Raw genomic sequence first — 21517 nt, 5'->3', positions numbered from 1 at the left:
AGAGAGAGGAGAGCAGACAGGACAGAGAAGACAGGACAGAGAGAGGAGAGCAGACAGGACAGAGAGAGGAGAGCAGACAGGACAGAGAAGACAGGACAGAGAGAGGAGAGCAGACAGGACAGAGAGAGGAGAGCAGACAGGACAGAGAAGACAGGACAGAGAGAGGGGAGAAGACAGGACAGAGAGAGGGGAGCAGACAGGACAGAGAGAGGAGAGCAGACAGGACAGAGAGAGGAGAGCAGACAGGACAGAGAGAGGAGAGCAGACAGGACAGAGAGAGGGGAGAAGACAGGACAGAGAGAGGGGAGCAGACAGGACAGAGAGAGGAGAGCAGACAGGACAGAGAGAGGAGAGCAGACAGGACAGAGAGAGGAGAGCAGACAGGACAGAGAGAGGAGAGCAGACAGGACAGAGAGAGGGGAGCAGACAGGACAGAGAGAGGGGAGCAGACAGGACAGAGAGAGGAGAGCAGACAGGACAGAGAGAGGAGAGCAGACAGGACAGAGAGAGGAGAGCAGACAGGACAAAGAGAGGAGAGCAGACAGGACAGAGAGAGGAGAGCAGACAGGACAGAGAGAGAGAGCAGACAGGACAGAGAGAGGGGAGCAGACAGGACAGAGAGAGGGGAGCAGACAGGACAGAGAGAGGGGAGCAGACAGGACAGAGAGAGGGGAGCAGACAGGACAGAGAGAGGAGAGCAGACATGACAGAGAAGACAGGACAGAGAGAGGAGAGCAGACAGGACAGAGAGAGGAGAGCAGACAGGACAGAGAGAGGAGAGCAGACAGGACAGAGAGAGGAGAGCAGACAGGACAGAGAGAGGAGAGCAGACAGGACAGAGAAGACAGGACAGAGAGAGGAGAGCAGACAGGACAGAGAGAGAAGAGCAGACAGGACAGAGAGAGAAGAGCAGACAGGACAGAGAGAGGAGAGCAGACAGGACAGAGAGAGGAGAGCAGACAGGACAGAGAGAGGGGAGCAGACAGGACGGAGAGAGGGGAGTAGACAGGACAGAGAGAGGAGAGCAGACAGGACAGAGAGAGGAGAGCAGACAGGACAGAGAGAGGGGAGCAGACAGGACAGAGAGAGGAGAGCAGACAGGACAGAGAGAGGAGAGCAGACAGGACAGAGAGAGGAGAGCAGACAGGACAGAGAGAGGGGAGCAGACAGGACAGAGAGAGGAGAGCAGACAGGACAGAGAGAGGAGAGCAGACAGGACAGAGAGAGGAGAGCAGACAGGACAGAGAGAGGAGAGCAGACAGGACAGAGAGAGGAGAGCAGACAGGACAGAGAGAGGAGAGCAGACAGGACAGAGAAGACAGGACAGAGAGAGGAGAGCACACAGGACAGAGAGAGGAGAGCAGACAGGACAGAGAGAGGGGAGGAGACAGGACGGAGAGAGGGGAGTAGACAGGACAGAGAGAGAGAGAGCAGACAGGACAGAGAGAGGAGAGCAGACAGGACAGAGAGAGGGGAGCAGACAGGACAGAGAGTGGAGAGCAGACAGGACAGAGAGAGGAGAGCAGACAGGACAGAGAGAGGGGAGCAGACAGGACAGAGAGAGGAGAGCAGACAGGACAGAGAGAGGAGAGCAGACAGGACAGAGAGAGGAGAGCAGACAGGACAGAGAGAGGAGAGCAGACAGGACAGAGAGAGGGGAGCAGACAGGACAGAGAGAGGGGAGCAGACAGGACAGAGAGAGGAGAGCAGACAGGACAGAGAGAGGGGAGCAGACAGGACAGAGAGAGGAGAGCAGACAGGACAGAGAGAGGAGAGCAGACAGGACAGAGAGAGGAGAGCAGACAGGACAGAGAGAGGAGAGCAGACAGGACAGAGAGAGGAGAGCAGACAGGACAGAGAGAGGAGAGCAGACAGGACAGAGAGAGAGAGCAGACAGGACAGAGAGAGGAGAGCAGACAGGACAGAGAGAGGGGAGCAGACAGGACAGAGAGAGGAGAGCAGACAGGACAGAGAGAGGGAGCAGACAGGACAGAGAGAGGAGAGCAGACAGGACAGAGAGAGGAGAGCAGACAGGACAGAGAGAGGAGAGCAGACAGGACAGAGAGAGGAGAGCAGACAGGACAGAGAAGACAGGACAGAGAGAGGAGAGCAGACAGGACAGAGAGAGGAGAGCAGACAGGACAGAGAGAGGAGAGCAGACAGGACAGAGAGAGGGGAGCAGACAGGACAGAGAGAGGGGAGCAGACAGGACAGAGAGAGGAGAGCAGACAGGACAGAGGGGAGCAGACAGGACAGAGAGAGGGGAGCAGACAGGACAGAGAGAGGAGAGCAGACAGGACAGAGAGAGGAGAGCAGACAGGACAGAGAGAGGGGAGCAGACAGGACAGAGAGAGGGGAGCAGACAGGACAGAGAGAGGAGAGCAGACAGGACAGAGAGGGAGAGCAGACAGGACAGAGAGAGGGGAGCAGACAGGACAGAGAGAGGAGAGCAGACAGGACAGAGAGAGGAGAGCAGACAGGACAGAGAGAGGGGAGCAGACAGGACAGAGAGAGGAGAGCAGACAGGACAGAGAGAGGAGAGCAGACAGGACAGAGAGAGGAGAGCAGACAGGACAGAGGGGAGCAGACAGGACAGAGAGAGGGGAGCAGACAGGACAGAGAGAGGAGAGCAGACAGGACAGAGAGAGGAGAGCAGACAGGACAGAGAGAGGGGAGCAGACAGGACAGAGAGAGGAGAGCAGACAGGACAGAGAGAGGAGAGCAGACAGGACAGAGAGAGGAGAGCAGACAGGACAGAGAGGGAGCAGACAGGACAGAGAGAGGGGAGCAGACAGGACAGAGAGAGGAGAGCAGACAGGACAGAGAGAGGAGAGCAGACAGGACAGAGAGAGGAGAGCAGACAGGACAGAGAGAGGAGAGCAGACAGGACAGAGAGGGAGCAGACAGGACAGAGAGAGGAGAGCAGACAGGACAGAGAGAGGAGAGCAGACAGGACAGAGAGAGGAGAGCAGACAGGACAGAGAGAGGAGAGCAGACAGGACAGAGAGAGGAGAGCAGACAGGACAGAGAGAGGAGAGCAGACAGGACAGAGAGAGGAGAGCAGACAGGACAGAGAGAGGAGAGCAGACAGGACAGAGAGAGGAGAGCACAGGACAGAGAGAGGAGAGCAGACAGGACAGAGAGAGGAGAGCAGACAGGACAGAGAGAGGAGAGCAGACAGGACAGAGAGAGGAGAGCAGACAGGACAGAGAGAGGAGAGCAGACAGGACAGAGAGAGGAGAGCAGACAGGACAGAGAGAGGGGAGCAGACAGGACAGAGAGAGGAGAGCAGACAGGACAGAGAGAGGAGAGCAGACAGGACAGAGAGAGGAGAGCAGACAGGACAGAGAGAGGGGAGCAGACAGGACAGAGAGAGGAGAGCAGACAGGACAGAGAGAGGAGAGCAGACAGGACAGAGAGAGGAGAGCAGACAGGACAGAGAGAGGAGAGCAGACAGGACAGAGAGAGGGGAGCAGACAGGACAGAGAGAGGAGAGCAGACAGGACAGAGAGAGGAGAGCAGACAGGACAGAGAGAGGAGAGCAGACAGGACAGAGAGAGGAGAGCAGACAGGACAGAGAGAGGAGAGCAGACAGGACAGAGAGGAGAGCAGACAGGACAGAGAGAGGAGAGCAGACAGGACAGAGAGAGGAGAGCAGACAGGACAGAGAGAGGGAGCAGACAGGACAGAGAGAGGGAGCAGACAGGACAGAGGGGAGCAGACAGGACAGAGAGAGGGAGCAGACAGGACAGAGAGAGGGGAGCAGACAGGACAGAGAGAGGGAGCAGACAGGACAGAGAGAGGGGAGCAGACAGGACAGAGAGAGGGGAGCAGACAGGACAGAGAGAGGAGAGCAGACAGGACAGAGAGAGGAGAGCAGACAGGACAGAGAGAGGAGAGCAGACAGGACAGAGAGAGGAGAGCAGACAGGACAGAGAGAGGAGAGCAGACAGGACAGAGAGAGGAGAGCAGACAGGACAGAGAGAGGAGAGCAGACAGGACAGAGAGAGGAGAGCAGACAGGACAGAGAGAGGAGAGCAGACAGGACAGAGAGAGGAGAGCAGACAGGACAGAGAGAGGAGAGCAGACAGGACAGAGAGAGGAGAGCAGACAGGACAGAGAGAGGAGAGCAGACAGGACAGAGAGAGGAGAGCAGACAGGACAGAGAGAGGAGAGCAGACAGGACAGAGAGAGGGAGCAGACAGGACAGAGAGAGGGGAGCAGACAGGACAGAGAGAGGAGAGCAGACAGGACAGAGAGAGGAGAGCAGACAGGACAGAGAGAGGAGAGCAGACAGGACAGAGAGAGGAGAGCAGACAGGACAGAGAGAGGAGAGCAGACAGGACAGAGAGAGGAGAGCAGACAGGACAGAGAGAGGGAGCAGACAGGACAGAGAGAGGGGAGCAGACAGGACAGAGAGAGAGAGCAGACAGGACAGAGAGAGGAGAGCAGACAGGACAGAGAGAGGGGAGCAGACAGGACAGAGAGAGGGGAGCAGACAGGACAGAGAGAGGAGAGCAGACAGGACAGAGAGAGGAGAGCAGACAGGACAGAGAGAGGAGAGCAGACAGGACAGAGGATGTAGTTCTTGCTAAATATTATTATGTCATAAAAAAAAGGAAAGATGGCACTTCTGGAATGTCCTGTGTGTATAAACTGTTAAACCCTGATGTGCTCCCATCAACCAAGACAATCATACAGGCCGTGCTGACCATCCCAGCTAACAGATATCAGTGCTTTAACACTTCTCCATACCTGGTTTATTCGCCCCAATGACCCAAGATAGAATGCATCGTCATGACAACTGACGAAGATATACATTACTGACATGCTTGTGAAGTCATAGACAGGTTTTCACCTACAGTTTCATTTCTAATATTTATGTTTGGACTAACATCCTAGTACTGTGTGATATAAAACTCGCAAACATTGTGAATATTTAGTTGGAGAAAGGATTGTATGCTGGTATGTACACGTGTCGTTACTAGAGGCATGGCAGATTAATCAGGGACGATTTGAAGTCATCATAACAAAATCGGTAAATCGGCCTTTTCAGACTCATGTTAAAAGGAACCACCAGCTTTCATATGTTCTCATGTTCTGAGCGAGGAACTTAAACCTTAGCTTTCTCACATGGCTCATATTGCACTTTTACTTTCTTCTCCAACACTGTGTTTTTGCATTATTTAAACCAAATTGAATATTTTTTATTATTTATTTGAGACTAAATTTGTTTTATTTATGTATTATATAAAGTTAAAATAAAAGTGGTCATTCAGTATTGTTGTAATTGTCATTATTACAAATATATATATATAAAAAATAAAAATAAAAAATGTGTCCGATTGATCGGTATCGGCGTTGAAAAAAATCATAAAAATCGGTCGACCTCTAGTTGTTACACCCCCTCCAACCCTGTAGTTAGTTATATACGTGTAGTATTTGTTTTTGTGTAATTAAATAGGTAGAAATTGTCCTGTAGCTAATTGACCTTGGTAATAAAACACATATTCCACAAATATTACAAAATCATGATTTTAAGAGTGTTTGGTGCCTGCGTTTGTACATATCTGCAGACGTTATCTGCCCCCCCCCGTTATAATACAAGCCTCCTACTAGTGTGAGTTTACGCAGTTGCAGTATAATCCCAAAAAACGGCAGCCTAAAATCCCAACCCTGCTATATTGCACGAAACTAAAGGTTAAATAAAATAAATAAACCACATTATTTCATGCAAAACATTAATCGAAGTACGAAGAAGAAAAAAAAATGTATGAAATGAAAATGAAATGAAAATTAAATGTCTGCATTCACTACTACTGTAAGTCGCTCTGGATAAGAGCGTCTGCTAAATGACTAAAATGTAAAATGTAATTGATGGTCTAGACTGCCACCCTTTGGATTGTTTTGGAACTGCACACAGTTCTCCTTAGCTCACATTAGTTATAGGCTTTTTCATTTTTTAATTTGTCAATCAAATATTGGAAATGGTTAATGAAAGCATTGGAACAAAATAATGACGTACTTTTTCCCAACAATTTTTCTTACATTTTTATAAATGTTATTAAAACCACAAAGACTCAATCATGGACACTCTTACTGACAGTTGCGGCTGCTTTGTGTGATGTATTGTTGTCTCCACCTTCTCCACGCCCCCCAAAAAAAAGATATAGATGCACTATTGTAAAGTGGTTGTTCCACTGGATATCATAAGGTGAATGCACCAATTTGTAAGCCGCTCTGGATAAGAGCGTCTGCTAAATGACGTAAATGTAAATGTGAGAGAATTGTATTCTCTTTAAAGTTTAACTAAGTCAGTGGCCCAATGAGCAGACAGCCCTTTTCTATATAACCTACCTGATGGAATTCCCTTCAGATCATCGAGCATTGAGGGAGCTAAGGTTTGAGCAGAGACCACAAGAATCTCAGTATAAACTAAGGTTGTAATGGTTGTTGAAACTCTGAGACTATCGATCCCGACAGAGTAAGAGCAACTCTTAGATACTAATTACTAGTCTGCAGCTAGGAATGATGTCAACCTGGGATGCGAAGACCGCCAACCGCCAAAACATCTACTCTATGAGAACATTTCTGAATGGGACTCTGAAGTATCCATTCTAACCACGAGAGACTTCATGGGAGCAGAGACGATCAGATGAACTTTCCAACAGAAAGACGGACGATTCCAACAAGGATCACGACGACACACTGAGCGTAAATATATATTGATTGGAATTATTCCCGAATGAGTGAGCGTTCATGTGCAAAGGTTTAGCATTTCAATCAATATAATTATCAACTGTGTAGTGAATTGTGTTTTTCGCGCCCTTCTCAGTCCACACCCACTTCCCTTTGTCCACCAAGCCGTCATATCGGCTTAGCCCACTAGGGAACCTCCCCTATCATATCCTTGTAACCATATCTACTGTTTGTTTGTTTATGCATTTCTGTGATTATTTATTTAGTTAGTTAGTAAATAAATGATTAAGACAATTGATGTATGGATGATTCAAAGTGAAGACTGGGTTCGTGCAGATAACCAACAATTTACGACGTTTGGAATGAGACTAACGTGAGGTAAATAATAAATCATAAATCAATAAATCAACTAAACTTAATTAGAAGACTAATTGATCAGATAATAAAATATCTGAAGAGTTATATTAGGAAAATTATAACTTTGTAATCTGAAGATTTTCCTTGGTGCCCCGACGTCCTAGTTAATTACATTTACACGATTAGTTTAATCACGTAATAATAACTACAGAGAATTGATTTCATTTTAATGATGCCAAAGACACAACACCACAAATGATCTATGGGATTTAGATCAGGGCTTTGTGATGGCCACTCCAATACCTTGACTTTGTTGTCCTTAAGCCATGTTGCCACAACTTTGGAAGTATGCTTGGGGTCATTGTCCATTTGGAAGACCCATTTGTGACCAAGCTTTAACTTCCTGACTGATGTCTTGAGATGTTGCTTCAATATATCCACATAATTTTCCTCCCTCATAATGCCATCTATTTTGTGAAGTGCACCAGTCCCTCCTGCAGCAAATCACCCCCACAACATGATGCTGCCACCCCTGTTCTTCACAGTTGGGATGGTGTTCTTCAGCTTGCAAGCCTCCCCCTTTTTCATCCAAACATAATGATGGTCATTATAGCCAAACAGTTCTATTTTTGCTTCATCAGACCAGAGGACATTTCTCCAAAAAGTACGATCTTTGTCCCCATGTGCAGTTGCAAACCGTAGTCTGGCTTTTTTATGGCGGTTTTGGAGCAGTGGCTTCTTCCTTGCTAAGCGGCCTTTCAGGTTATGTCGATATAGGACTCGTTTTACTGTGGATATAGATACTTTTGTACCTGTTTCCTCCAGCATCTTCACAAGGTCCTTTGCTGTTGTTCTGGGATTGATTTGCATTTTTCGCACCAAAGTACGTTCATCTCTAGGAGACAGAACGCATCTCCTTCCTGAGCGGTATGACGGCTGCGTGGTCCCATGGTGTTAATACTTGCGTACTATTGTTTGTTCAGATGAACCTGGTACCTTCAGGCGTTTGGAAATTGCTCCCAAGGATGAACCAGACTTGTGGAGGTCTACAATTTTTTTTCTGAGGTCTTGGCTGATTTCTTTTCATTTTCCCATGATGTCAAGCAAAGAGGCACTGAGCTTGAAGGTAGGCCTTGAAATACATCCACAGGCACACTTCCAATTCAATTGACTCAAATGATGTCAATTAGCCTATCAGAAGCTTCTAAAGCCTTGACATCATTTTCTGGTATTTTCCAAGCTGTTTAAAGGCACATTCAACAGTGTATGTAAACTTCTGACCCACTGGAATTGTGATACAGTGAATTATAAGTGAAATAATCTGTCTGTAAACAATTTTTGGAAAAATGACTTGTGTCATGCACAAAGTAGATGTCCTAACCGACTTGCCAAAACTATAGTTTGTTAACAAGAAACTTGTGGACTGGTTGAAAAACAAGTTTTAATGACTCCAACCTAAGTGTATGTAAACTTCCGAATTCAACTGTAAATAAAAGGTTAAATAAAATAAAAATAAAAATATTCCATGGGTTTACCGACCACAATCCATTGAATTAATATTAAGAAGTGTTGATTATTTGGCGTCAGGAGAGCATGGAGATATGCAACACAGCCAAAACAGTTTCTGCCAACCCCCCCAGTCAGTCCCAGGTCTTCAGGGCTAAAGCCCCAGATGTTGTTTCTGCCAACCCCCCCAGTCAGTCCCAGGTCTTCAGGGCTAAAGCCCCAGATGTTCTGTTTCTGCCAACCCCCCCAGTCAGGCCCAGGTCTTCAGGGCTAAAGCCCCAGATGTTCTGTTTCTGCCAACCCCCCCCCCCAGTCAGTCCCAGGTCTTCAGGGCTAAAGCCCCAGATGTTCTGAATGTCTAGTGACGTCCCTGGTGCTTCGCATACCACCCTACTAAACTCAGCTAAATACTTACCAGTCTGCTGATGGGCTGGGTGAGACTGACGTGGAGACTGGGAGAGCAGGGCTCTGAGACCTCTGCTGCACTAACCAGGGCCTGCAGATGTTCTTTGGCCTACAAACATAACATAACCATCAGAGCCTAATATTGACATCTGCCAAATGCTCGGCAGAATTTAGCATTGGCATATAAGATGTATATTTCGCCAGCCACGTTGGCGGTTGGTCAAGGCTCCAAGCGATTCACTCACATTTGTGAATAAAAAGTCAAGTATGATCACATGTAAAATAATAAATGCTGCAGTAGCTGTTTTCAAAGTTTTTCTGCCGTTTTGTTTCATAGCTGGTAAATTAAAATCGCACAAATGTCAAAGAACGACGAATCGTATAGGCTACCCCACCTCGCGCTGCAACTCTGCCTGACTGGGAGCGGAGTGCAAGACTCATTTTTAGAAGCGCTGCGTACACGCATAAAACTCGGTCTAATTTACTTTAAAGTCCACTGAATTGAATCTTTGTCCTTGTTTCTTGGCAATTTTATTTTTTTCAATGTTTGAGTTTCAACAGGTTGGGAAGAGAAGATCACGCTTCTACTAGTCAGACCCAATCACACAGACACAAACATGACTCGAGTCACACTACCACGGTAACGCCATGCCCCTATGGGATCGGCGTTCCCCTCCGCGGGACGGTTGAGCTAACGTAGGCTAATGTGATTAGCATGAGGTTGTAAGTAACACATTTCCCAGGACATAGACATATCTGATATGGGCAGAAACATTAACAAGAATTTAACCTAACTGCACTGTCCAATTTACAGTAGCTATTACAGTGAATTAATACCATGCTATTGATTAGAGAGAGTGCACAGTTATGTATTAATTCACCAATTAGGCACATTTGGGCAATCTTGATAGAACATTTTGAACAAAAATGCAAAGGTTCTTCGGATCAGTCTAAAATGTTGCACATCTACTGCTGCCACATAGTCCATCTGTAAATAGCCCACCCAATCTACCTACCTCATCCCCATATTGTTTTTATTTACTTTTCTGCTCTTTTTGCACACCAGTATCACTACTTACACACCATCATCTGCTCATCATCATCTGCACATCTATCACTCCAGTGTTAATCTGCTAAATTGTAATTGCTTTGCTACTATGGCCTATTTATTGCCTTACCTCCTCACGCCATTTGCACACATTGTATATAGACTTTCTTTTTTTTCTACTGTATTATTGACTGTACGCTTGTTTATTCCATGTGTAACTCTGTGTTGTTGTTTGTGTCGCACAGCTTTGCTTTATCTTGGCCAGGTCGCAGTTGTAAATGAGAACTTGTTCTCAACTGGCCTACCTGGTTAAATAAAGGTGAAATAAATAAAAAAATACAAAAAATCTAGGGGCAAAAATCTAAATTGCACCTGGGCTGGAATAATACATTATGGCCTTTCTCTTGCATTTCAAAGATGACTGTACAAAAAAAAACTCATGTTTTTTTTCTTTGTATTATCTTTTACCAGATCTATTGTGTTATATTCTCCTACATTAATTTCACATTTCCATTAACTTCAATAAGTATTTCCTTTTAAATGGTACCAAGAATATCTATATCCTTGCTTCTGGTCCTGAGCTACAGGAAGTTAGATTTAAGGCATTTTAGGCAAAAATTGAAAAAAAGGTTTGGATCCTTAAGAGGTTATTAAAGGGGCAGGCGAAAATTTTTCTCATCTGTGATATTTTGGTTAAAAGGCTCGGGTCACTATTTTTTTAATTAAACATAAACTGGCTGGTTCGAGCCCTGAGTGCTGATTGGCTGACAGCCGTGGTAGATCAGACCGTATACCACGGGTATGATAAAACATTTATTTGTACTGCTCTAATTACATTGGTAACCCGTTTAGAATAGCAATAAGGCACCTCAGTGGGTTTGTGATATATGGCCAATATACCAAGGCTAAGGGCTGTATCCAGGCACTCCACATTGCGTCGGGCCTAAGAACAGCCCTTAGCCGTGGAATATTGGCCATATATCACACCTCCTCAGGCCTTATTGCTTAATTATACCGCATTACTTTTATTGTTTTAGAAACATTACAAAGCAGTCTCATCTGGGGGGGGTTTGGTTGGTGTAATTTTAGCGGGAAGAAAAATAATTAGACTTGTAAAAAAAAATCTGAGTGGCTGGTAGATTTTTAAATTTACCTGCCACAGTGGCTTGTGGGCCAAAAATAAAATTGTATCTACTGTATTACCAGTCTCGTACAACCACCAGGAAGTCTAGCCAGCTTCCATTTGTTTGGCTACAGCATTCATCGGTCTGGTTGTGCAATGCTACTGTAGCATGTAGCATCATTTATGTTAGCATATACTGAACTCACCTTGACCGGATCCCCATCCATCACAACGGTATGGATGGCTAGAACTTGGAGAGCTTTCAGATTGCGCCCATCTTGCTGTAAAATCCTGAATAAAATATACAGAACCAGTCAAAAGTTTTTGACACACCTTCTCATTCCAGGGTTTGTCTTTATTTTTACTGTTTTCTACATTGTAGAATAATAGTGAAGACATCAACACTATGAAATAACACACATGGAATCATGTCGAAACCAACAAAAAAAGAGTTAAACAAAACAAAATATATTTTATATTTGAGATTCTTCAAAGTAGCTACCCTTTGCCTTTATGACAGCTTTGCACCTTGACCTGATCCAGGGTCCGCTCCCAGTCCTGTAGGGTTATGGTTCTAGTTACCTAGCAGCTGTACCCAGGGTCTGCTCCCAGTCCTGTAGGGTTATGGTTCTAGTTACCTAGCAGCTGTATCCAGGGTCCGCTCCCAGTCCTGTAGGGTTATGGTTGTAGTTACCTAGCAGCTGTATCCAGGGTCTGCTCCCAGTCCTGTAGGGTTATGGTTCTAGTTACCTAGCAGCTGTATCCAGGGTCTGCTCCCAGTCCTGTAGGGTTATGGTTCTAGTTACCTAGCAGCTGTATCCAGGGTCCGCTCCCAGTCCTGTAGGGTTATGGTTCTAGTTACCTAGCAGCTGTATCCAGGGTCTGCTCCCAGTCCTGTAGGGTTATGGTTCTAGTTACCTAGCAGCTGTATCCAGGGTCCGCTCCCAGTCCTGTAGGGTTATGGTTCTAGTTACCTAGCAGCTGTATCCAGGGTCTGCTCCCAGTCCTGTAGGGTTATGGTTCTAGTTACCTAGCAGCTGTATCCAGGGTCCGCTCCCAGTCCTGTAGGGTTATGGTACTAGTTACCTAGCAGCTGTATCCAGGGTCTGCTCCCAGTCCTGTAGGGTTATGGTTCTAGTTACCTAGCAGCTGTATCCAGGGTCTGCTCCCAGTCCTGTAGGGTTATGGTTGTAGTTACCTAGCAGCTGTATCCAGGGTCTGCTCCCAGTCCTGTAGGGTTATGGTTGTAGTTACCTAGCAGCTGTATCCAGGGTCTGCTCCCAGTCCTGTAGGGTTATGGTTCTAGTTACCTAGCAGCTGTATCCAGGGTCTGCTCCCAGTCCTGTAGGGTTATGGTTCTAGTTACCTAGCAGCTGTATCCAGGGTCTGCTCCCAGTCCTGTAGGGTTATGGTACTAGTTACCTAGCAGCTGTATCCAGGGTCCGCTCCCAGTCCTGTAGGGTTATGGTACTAGTTACCTAGCAGCTGTATCCAGGGTCCGCTCCCAGTCCTGTAGGGTTATGGTTCTAGTTACCTAGCAGCTGTATCCAGGGTCTGCTCCCAGTCCTGTAGGGTTATGGTTCTAGTTACCTAGCAGCTGTATCCAGGGTCCGCTCCCAGTCCTGTAGGGTTATGGTTCTAGTTACCTAGCAGCTGTATCCAGGGTCCGCTCCCAGTCCTGTAGGGTTATGGTTCTAGTTACCTAGCAGCTGTATCCAGGGTCTGCTCCCAGTCCTGTAGGGTTATGGTTCTAGTTACCTAGCAGCTGTATCCAGGGTCTGCTCCCAGTCCTGTAGGGTTATGGTACTAGTTACCTAGCAGCTGTATCCAGGGTCCGCTCCCAGTCCTGTAGGGTTATGGTTCTAGTTACCTAGCAGCTGTATCCAGGGTCTGCTCCCAGTCCTGTAGGGTTATGGTTCTAGTTACCTAGCAGCTGTATCCAGGGTCTGCTCCCAGTCCTGTAGGGTTATGGTACTAGTTACCTAGCAGCTGTATCCAGGGTCCGCTCCCAGTCCTGTAGGGTTATGGTTCTAGTTACCTAGCAGCTGTATCCAGGGTCTGCTCCCAGTCCTGTAGGGTTATGGTTGTAGTTACCTAGCAGCTGTATCCAGGGTCCGCTCCCAGTCCTGTAGGGTTATGGTTCTAGTTACCTAGCAGCTGTATCCAGGGTCCGCTCCCAGTCCTGTAGGGTTATGGTTCTAGTTACCTAGCAGCTGTATCCAGGGTCTGCTCCCAGTCCTGTAGGGTTATGGTTGTAGTTACCTAGCAGCTGTATCCAGGGTCTGCTCCCAGTCCTGTAGGGTTATGGTTGTAGTTACCTAGCAGCTGTATCCAGGGTCTGCTCCCAGTCCTGTAGGGTTATGGTTGTAGTTACCTAGCAGCTGTATCCAGGGTCTGCTCCCAGTCCTGTAGGGTTATGGTTGTAGTTACCTAGCAGCTGTATCCAGGGTCCGCTCCCAGTCCTGTAGGGTTATGGTTCTAGTTACCTAGCAGCTGTATCCAGGGTCCGCTCCCAGTCCTGTAGGGTTATGGTTCTAGTTACCTAGCAGCTGTATCCAGGGTCTGCTCCCAGTCCTGTAGGGTTATGGTTCTAGTTACCTAGCAGCTGTATCCAGGGTCTGCTCCCAGTCCTGTAGGGTTATGGTTGTAGTTACCTAGCAGCTGTATCCAGGGTCTGCTCCCAGTCCTGTAGGGTTATGGTTCTAGTTACCTAGCAGCTGTATCCAGGGTCCGCTCCCAGTCCTGTAGGGTTATGGTTCTAGTTACCTAGCAGCTGTATCCAGGGTCTGCTCCCAGTCCTGTAGGGTTATGGTTGTAGTTACCTAGCAGCTGTATCCAGGGTCCGCTCCCAGTCCTGTAGGGTTATGGTTGTAGTTACCTAGCAGCTGTATCCAGGGTCCGCTCCCAGTCCTGTAGGGTTATGGTTCTAGTTACCTAGCAGCTGTATCCAGGGTCCGCTCCCAGTCCTGTAGGGTTATGGTTCTAGTTACCTAGCAGCTGTATCCAGGGTCCGCTCCCAGTCCTGTAGGGTTATGGTTCTAGTTACCTAGCAGCTGTATCCAGGGTCTGCTCCCAGTCCTGTAGGGTTATGGTTCTAGTTACCTAGCAGCTGTATCCAGGGTCTGCTCCCAGTCCTGTAGGGTTATGGTTCTAGTTACCTAGCAGCTGTATCCAGGGTCCGCTCCCAGTCCTGTAGGGTTATGGTTCTAGTTACCTAGCAGCTGTATCCAGGGTCTGCTCCCAGTCCTGTAGGGTTATGGTTCTAGTTACCTAGCAGCTGTATCCAGGGTCTGCTCCCAGTCCTGTAGGGTTATGGTTCTAGTTACCTAGCAGCTGTATCCAGGGTCTGCTCCCAGTCCTGTAGGGTTATGGTTCTAGTTACCTAGCAGCTGTATCCAGGGTCTGCTCCCAGTCCTGTAGGGTTATGGTTCTAGTTACCTAGCAGCTGTATCCAGGGTCTGCTCCCAGTCCTGTAGGGTTATGGTTCTAGTTACCTAGCAGCTGTATCCAGGGTCCGCTCCCAGTCCTGTAGGGTTATGGTTGTAGTTACCTAGCAGCTGTATCCAGGGTCTGCTCCCAGTCCTGTAGGGTTATGGTTCTAGTTACCTAGCAGCTGTATCCAGGGTCTGCTCCCAGTCCTGTAGGGTTATGGTTCTAGTTACCTAGCAGCTGTATCCAGGGTCTGCTCCCAGTCCTGTAGGGTTATGGTTCTAGTTACCTAGCAGCTGTATCCAGGGTCTGCTCCCAGTCCTGTAGGGTTATGGTTGTAGTTACCTAGCAGCTGTATCCAGGGTCCGCTCCCAGTCCTGTAGGGTTATGGTTGTAGTTACCTAGCAGCTGTATCCAGGGTCTGCTCCCAGTCCTGTAGGGTTATGGTTCTAGTTACCTAGCAGCTGTATCCAGGGTCTGCTCCCAGTCCTGTAGGGTTATGGTTCTAGTTACCTAGCAGCTGTATCCAGGGTCCGCTCCCAGTCCTGTAGGGTTATGGTACTAGTTACCTAGCAGCTGTATCCAGGGTCCGCTCCCAGTCCTGTAGGGTTATGGTTCTAGTTACCTAGCAGCTGTATCCAGGGTCTGCTCCCAGTCCTGTAGGGTTATGGTTCTAGTTACCTAGCAGCTGTATCCAGGGTCTGCTCCCAGTCCTGTAGGGTTATGGTTCTAGTTACCTAGCAGCTGTATCCAGGGTCTGCTCCCAGTCCTGTAGGGTTATGGTTCTAGTTACCTAGCAGCTGTATCCAGGGTCTGCTCCCAGTCCTGTAGGGTTATGGTTCTAGTTACCTAGCAGCTGTATCCAGGGTCTGCTCCCAGTCCTGTAGGGTTATGGTTCTAGTTACCTAGCAGCTGTATCCAGGGTCCGCTCCCAGTCCTGTAGGGTTATGGTTCTAGTTACCTAGCAGCTGTATCCAGGGTCTGCTCCCAGTCCTGTAGGGTTATGGTTCTAGTTACCTAGCAGCTGTATCCAGGGTCCGCTCCCAGTCCTGTAGGGTTATGGTTCTAGTTACCTAGCAGCTGTATCCAGGGTCCGCTCCCAGTCCTGTAGGGTTATGGTTCTAGTTACCTAGCAGCTGTATCCAGGGTCCGCTCCCAGTCCTGTAGGGTTATGGTTCTAGTTACCTAGCAGCTGTATCCAGGGTCCGCTCCCAGTCCTGTAGGGTTATGGTTCTAGTTACCTAGCAGCTGTATCCAGGGTCCGCTCCCAGTCCTGTAGGGTTATGGTTCTAGTTACCTAGCAGCTGTATCCAGGGTCCGCTCCCAGTCCTGTAGGGTTATGGTTCTAGTTACCTAGCAGCTGTATCCAGGGTCCGCTCCCAGTCCTGTAGGGTTATGGTTCTAGTTACCTAGCAGCTGTATCCAGGGTCCGCTCCCAGTCCTGTAGGGTTATGGTTCTAGTTACCTAGCAGCTGTATCCAGGGTCTGCTCCCAGTCCTGTAGGGTTATGGTTGTAGTTACCTAGCAGCTGTATCCAGGGTCTGCTCCCAGTCCTGTAGGGTTATGGTTCTAGTTACCTAGCAGCTGTATCCAGGGTCTGCTCCCAGTCCTGTAGGGTTATGGTTGTAGTTACCTAGCAGCTGTATCCAGGGTCTGCTCCCAGTCCTGTAGGGTTATGGTTGTAGTTACCTAGCAGCTGTATCCAGGGTCTGCTCCCAGTCCTGTAGGGTTATGGTTGTAGTTACCTAGCAGCTGTATCCAGGGTCCGCTCCCAGTCCTGTAGGGTTATGGTTGTAGTTACCTAGCAGCTGTATCCAGGGTCTGCTCCCAGTCCTGTAGGGTTATGGTTGTAGTTACCTAGCAGCTGTATCCAGGGTCCGCTCCCAGTCCTGTAGGGTTATGGTTCTAGTTACCTAGCAGCTGTATCCAGGGTCCGCTCCCAGTCCTGTAGGGTTATGGTTCTAGTTACCTAGCAGCTGTATCCAGGGTCCGCTCCCAGTCCTGTAGGGTTATGGTTCTAGTTACCTAGCAGCTGTATCCAGGGTCCGCTCCCAGTCCTGTAGGGTTATGGTTCTAGTTACCTAGCAGCTGTATCCAGGGTCCGCTCCCAGTCCTGTAGGGTTATGGTTCTAGTTACCTAGCAGCTGTATCCAGGGTCCGCTCCCAGTCCTGTAGGGTTATGGTTGTAGTTACCTAGCAGCTGTATCCAGGGTCCGCTCCCAGTCCTGTAGGGTTATGGTTGTAGTTACCTAGCAGCTGTATCCAGGGTCTGCTCCCAGTCCTGTAGGGTTATGGTTGTAGTTACCTAGCAGCTGTATCCAGGGTCCGCTCCCAGTCCTGTAGGGTTATGGTTGTAGTTACCTAGCAGCTGTATCCAGGGTCTGCTCCCAGTCCTGTAGGGTTATGGTTCTAGTTACCTAGCAGCTGTATCCAGGGTCCGCTCCCAGTCCTGTAGGGTTATGGTTCTAGTTACCTAGCAGCTGTATCCAGGGTCTGCTCCCAGTCCTGTAGGGTTATGGTTGTAGTTACCTAGCAGCTGTATCCAGGGTCTGCTCCCAGTCCTGTAGGGTTATGGTTGTAGTTACCTAGCAGCTGTATCCAGGGTCTGCTCCCAGTCCTGTAGGGTTATGGTTCTAGTTACCTAGCAGCTGTATCCAGGGTCTGCTCCCAGTCCTGTAGGGTTATGGTTGTAGTTACCTAGCAGCTGTATCCAGGGTCTGCTCCCAGTCCTGTAGGGTTATGGTTGTAGTTACCTAGCAGCTGTATCCAGGGTCTGCTCCCAGTCCTGTAGGGTTATGGTTGTAGTTACCTAGCAGCTGTATCCAGGGTCCGCTCCCAGTCCTGTAGGGTTATGGTTCTAGTTACCTAGCAGCTGTATCCAGGGTCTGCTCCCAGTCCTGTAGGGTTATGGTTGTAGTTACCTAGCAGCTGTATCCAGGGTCCGCTCCCAGTCCTGTAGGGTTATGGTTCTAGTTACCTAGCAGCTGTATCCAGGGTCTGCTCCCAGTCCTGTAGGGTTATGGTTCTAGTTACCTAGCAGCTGTATCCAGGGTCTGCTCCCAGTCCTGTAGGGTTATGGTTCTAGTTACCTAGCAGCTGTATCCAGGGTCTGCTCCCAGTCCTGTAGGGTTATGGTTCTAGTTACCTAGCAGCTGTATCCAGGGTCTGCTCCCAGTCCTGTAGGGTTATGGTTCTAGTTACCTAGCAGCTGTATCCAGGGTCTGCTCCCAGTCCTGTAGAGCCAGGAACAGCTTCATCTTCAGCATCAGACCAGGGAGGAAGTCTGAGTGGGAGGTCACTATCTGATTCACCACCTGCTGGGATCCAGTGAAGTTATGCTTGTTCATAAAGTACTTGGCCTGTGAAACAAGGAATGGAAACCATCAGGTTAAATTCATTCATCAACAAATGTTAGGTCACTTTTCCTTGGACTGGTGTGCCTACAGCCAACCATCACAGCTGTAGCCTCTCAAACAAATACTTTTATAACAATAGTTTACAATCAGTCAACCAAAGGGAGAGCTGCTGCTGTGCATTGTGGTACCTTTCCCATCAGGCCGAACACATCCCTGGAGTGCTGCCCTCCTCCATCCAGGTAGAAGATAGCGTTGTCCCTCTGAAACTCATCCTCTGAGTTCATATCCACCCAGCCCTTTAGGATGGACGCCTGGGAATGAGAAGAACAACTAGACTTTCACCGCAATGTCTTCTGACCAATCACGGGATTACTTTGGATCTACAGAAAATATCATTCATAGATTTGTCATGCACTTTAGCACATGAAAAATCAGGTTTACTATGTTTGAAATCATACTATTTAGCTTCATATGAGCCTAAATGACAGCTGAATAATATCGGTGTCATGCATTGGTACGGACCTCTTTTGAGGACTTGGATATCTTTAGTATCTTGTCGATGTAGTCTTTGGCCTTGTCAACGCGGCCCATGAGCCACAGGAACAGGGCTCCGTAGAACAGGGCCTTCTCTCCTGCTGTCTTACGGATATTCCTCACGTGGGTCTCCAGCGCTGACACAGCCTCGTGATCTGCAGACAAGAGATAAAACACACTCTACATAACACACGGCCTAATATTCTACTATTCCATTTCATATCAAACAAAAGGATGGGAGGTTAAGGACAACTAGAAGATTAGCCAATTGGAACAGACCATTAAATCTAGGCCTATCCACCCACCCACTCACCAATCATATCACTTCGCTTGTGCGCACAGATAAGAGCCATGCTGGAGCATATGGCCACGGTGGGTTTGTCCTTCACCTGTTCCAGCTCTCTCATGGCCTCCTGGGTTCGACCTAGCATTGAATAACGCAGAACCGTAGTGATCGTACTCCTCTTGTGTATAGCCTAGTCTCAGACAAATGACAGAATCTGCCATCAACAATGTTGAGTCAATACATGAAAAGAGTCCAATATACTGTTGGTTGTACCTTCCATTAGTATCCCAAAACCTTTAAAAAACAGCAGAACAGGATCCTGCCTGTACATGTTCAGATAGCACTCAGCTGTGTGTATGGATTGCCTATAGAACTTCTCACCCATGAAGTATACCAGTGAAGCCTGAGGATAAGAGTAGACATTAAAGCTTACTTTCAGTAATAGATATAGTATCATTGTAACAAGCTGTGTTTTACCCCCCCCAACATAAACCTGTTAGACACAACTAGCTAACGTTAAATATCTAGCTAGCCAGACAGTTAGCACCAACCAACTGGCAGGCAACTTCATCGCTCCACCAGCCTTCACAAATAAATCATATCCGAGATTACAATTCTAGCTAGCTAGCTAGCTGGCTAATAAAACGTATTAGCTAAAAATAAAAACTTACTAAACAAACTGGATCTGTGTCAGCCATGTTAAACTTCTCAACTTAGTGATGCTAAACGTTACAGAGAGAGAGAAGCTAAACGTTACAGAGAGAGAAGCTAAACGTTACAGAGAGAGAGAAGCTAAACGTTACAGAAAGAGAGATGCTAACGTCGAGGCGTTTCCGGTTGCCTAGCAACCCATGAAGGAGCCGCTTAAGGATGACTAATCACACACAGAGCGGACGTCTCATCGCTGATCGCGTAAGGATGGCTAATCACACACAGAGCGGACGTCTCATCGCTGATTTCCACCTAGAAATAACTAAAGACGATCTCAGAATAGTGACACCTCATTTTGCAGTGCACTGACAGTGATCGATACATGGCTCTTCTTATTAAGTAGGAAAATGTAACGAATACACCTAAGTGTAATTAATATGTCAATGAAAGTCAAATTCAGAATTGATCTGTTTCTCATTTATCCCCCCGCTTTTACAGTATGTACAACGGCATAAAGAACTAAAGAACTTGATCATAGACTCGTTTAACTCGGAATTATTTAGAATCAACGCATGGAAGTAACTGGGAAATATTTATTACGCAGTAATGAACTAAAGAAGCAAAAAATGTTTTAAAGATGAGCTTATGAATACATGTTATGTTCTTTTAGAAAAGTATACCCTTTCAGCAGAGGAAGAAACAGATGTGAATACATCTGGAATAGAACCAGATCAAATGTACATTGATTTAGTTAAATGGGGCCTTTATTAGAATTAGAGCAAGATGGGTCGACGAGGGTGAGAAAAACACAAGATATTGTTTTGCTCTTAAAAAAAAAGGAACTATGAGAGAAAATCTGTCTTAAATATTGACAACGCCTTGTAAAGACCCCTAACGTCATCTCCAACTGTGTATTCTTTCAATGAACACATGTATACATCTAATCTAATGGAACTGAATGTGAACATTTTATAAAACATGTCCATGGTCATGTTCCAATTATTTCTGATGAGTTCAAGTCCATATGTGAAGAGGAGTTTTCTATATTAGAGATGAGAGATGCTCTTATATCTATAATTACCAAGGTACAAGGCGAGACCCAGATGCAGATGGTTGGAGTCTTACAATGTTTAATAATCCAAAGGGGTAGGCAAGAGAACGGTCATGGACAGGCAAAAAGGTCAAAACCAGTTCAGAGTCCAGGAGGTACAGAGTGGCGGACAGGCTCGAGGTCAAGGCAGGCAGAATGGTCAGACAGGCGAAGGGTCAAAGTCCAGAAACAGGCAAGGGTGAAAACCTGGAGGACTAGAAAAAGGAGAATGCTAAAAGCAGGAGAAACGCTGGTTGACTTGGAAACATACAAGATGAACTGGTACAGAGAGACAGGAAACACAGAGATAAATACACAGAGAGACAGGAAACACAGGGATAAATACACAGAGAGACAGGAAACACAGGGATAAATACACAGAGAGACAGGAAACACATGGATAAATACACAGAGAGACAGGAAACACAGAGATAAATACACAGAGAGACAGGAAACACAGGGATAAATACACAGAGAGACAGGAAACACAGAGATAAATACACAGAGAGACAGGAAACACAGGGATAAATACACAGAGAGACAGGAAACACAGGGATAAATACACAGGGAGACAGGAAACACAGGGATAAATACACAGAGAGACAGGAAACACAGGGATAAATACACAGAGAGACAGGAAACACAGAGATAAATACACAGAGAGACAGGAAACACAGGGATAAATACACAGAGAGACAGGAAACACAGGGATAAATACACAGAGAGACAGGAAACACAGGGATAAATACACTGGGGAAAATCAACGATACCTGGAGGGGGTGCAGACAATCACAAGGACAGGTGAATCAGATCAGGAAGTGACAATGAAGGGCAAAGCACCTGGAACAGATGGTCTTTCTGTGGAATTGTATTTACACTTTTGGGAACATTTTAGAGGGACCAATATTCAACATGTTCCAAGAATGCGTAGCTAATGGTGAGATGATTATTACCATGAAACAAGGGGTAAAGATCCCCTGTACATAGATAATGAAAGACCTATTGCATTATTAAATACATATTATAAATTGAC

At 47.2% G+C, this 21517-nt stretch overlaps 1 protein-coding gene across 8 annotated transcripts in view; it reads right to left on the bottom strand.

Annotated features, from left to right (window-relative positions):
• The window catches only part of LOC106590692 (tetratricopeptide repeat protein 21B), an 83254-nt gene extending 63609 nt beyond the window's left edge, over nt 1-19645 (bottom strand). For 6 of the 8 annotated variants that reach the window (XM_045710874.1, XM_045710871.1, XM_045710875.1 and 3 more), the window contains exons 1-8: nt 19415-19645; nt 19017-19146; nt 18771-18881; nt 18446-18612; nt 18112-18234; nt 17769-17926; nt 11345-11429; nt 8978-9076 (exon numbers count right to left, since the gene is read on the bottom strand). In XM_045710874.1, coding sequence (XP_045566830.1) covers nt 8978-9076; nt 11345-11429; nt 17769-17926; nt 18112-18234; nt 18446-18612; nt 18771-18881; nt 19017-19146; nt 19415-19441 — 900 coding nt within the window. In that variant the 5' untranslated portion in view covers nt 19442-19645. The other 2 variants (XM_045710878.1, XM_045710877.1) reach the window with 2 other exon arrangements.
• Between the last annotated feature and the right edge of the window lie 1872 nt (nt 19646-21517).

This window comes from Salmo salar, chromosome ssa29 (genome assembly GCF_905237065.1).
Source record: "Salmo salar chromosome ssa29, Ssal_v3.1, whole genome shotgun sequence".
NCBI lineage: Eukaryota > Metazoa > Chordata > Actinopteri > Salmoniformes > Salmonidae > Salmo > Salmo salar.
Note: the sequence above shows the minus strand (reverse complement) of the source record. Positions and strands in the feature narration are given on the sequence as shown.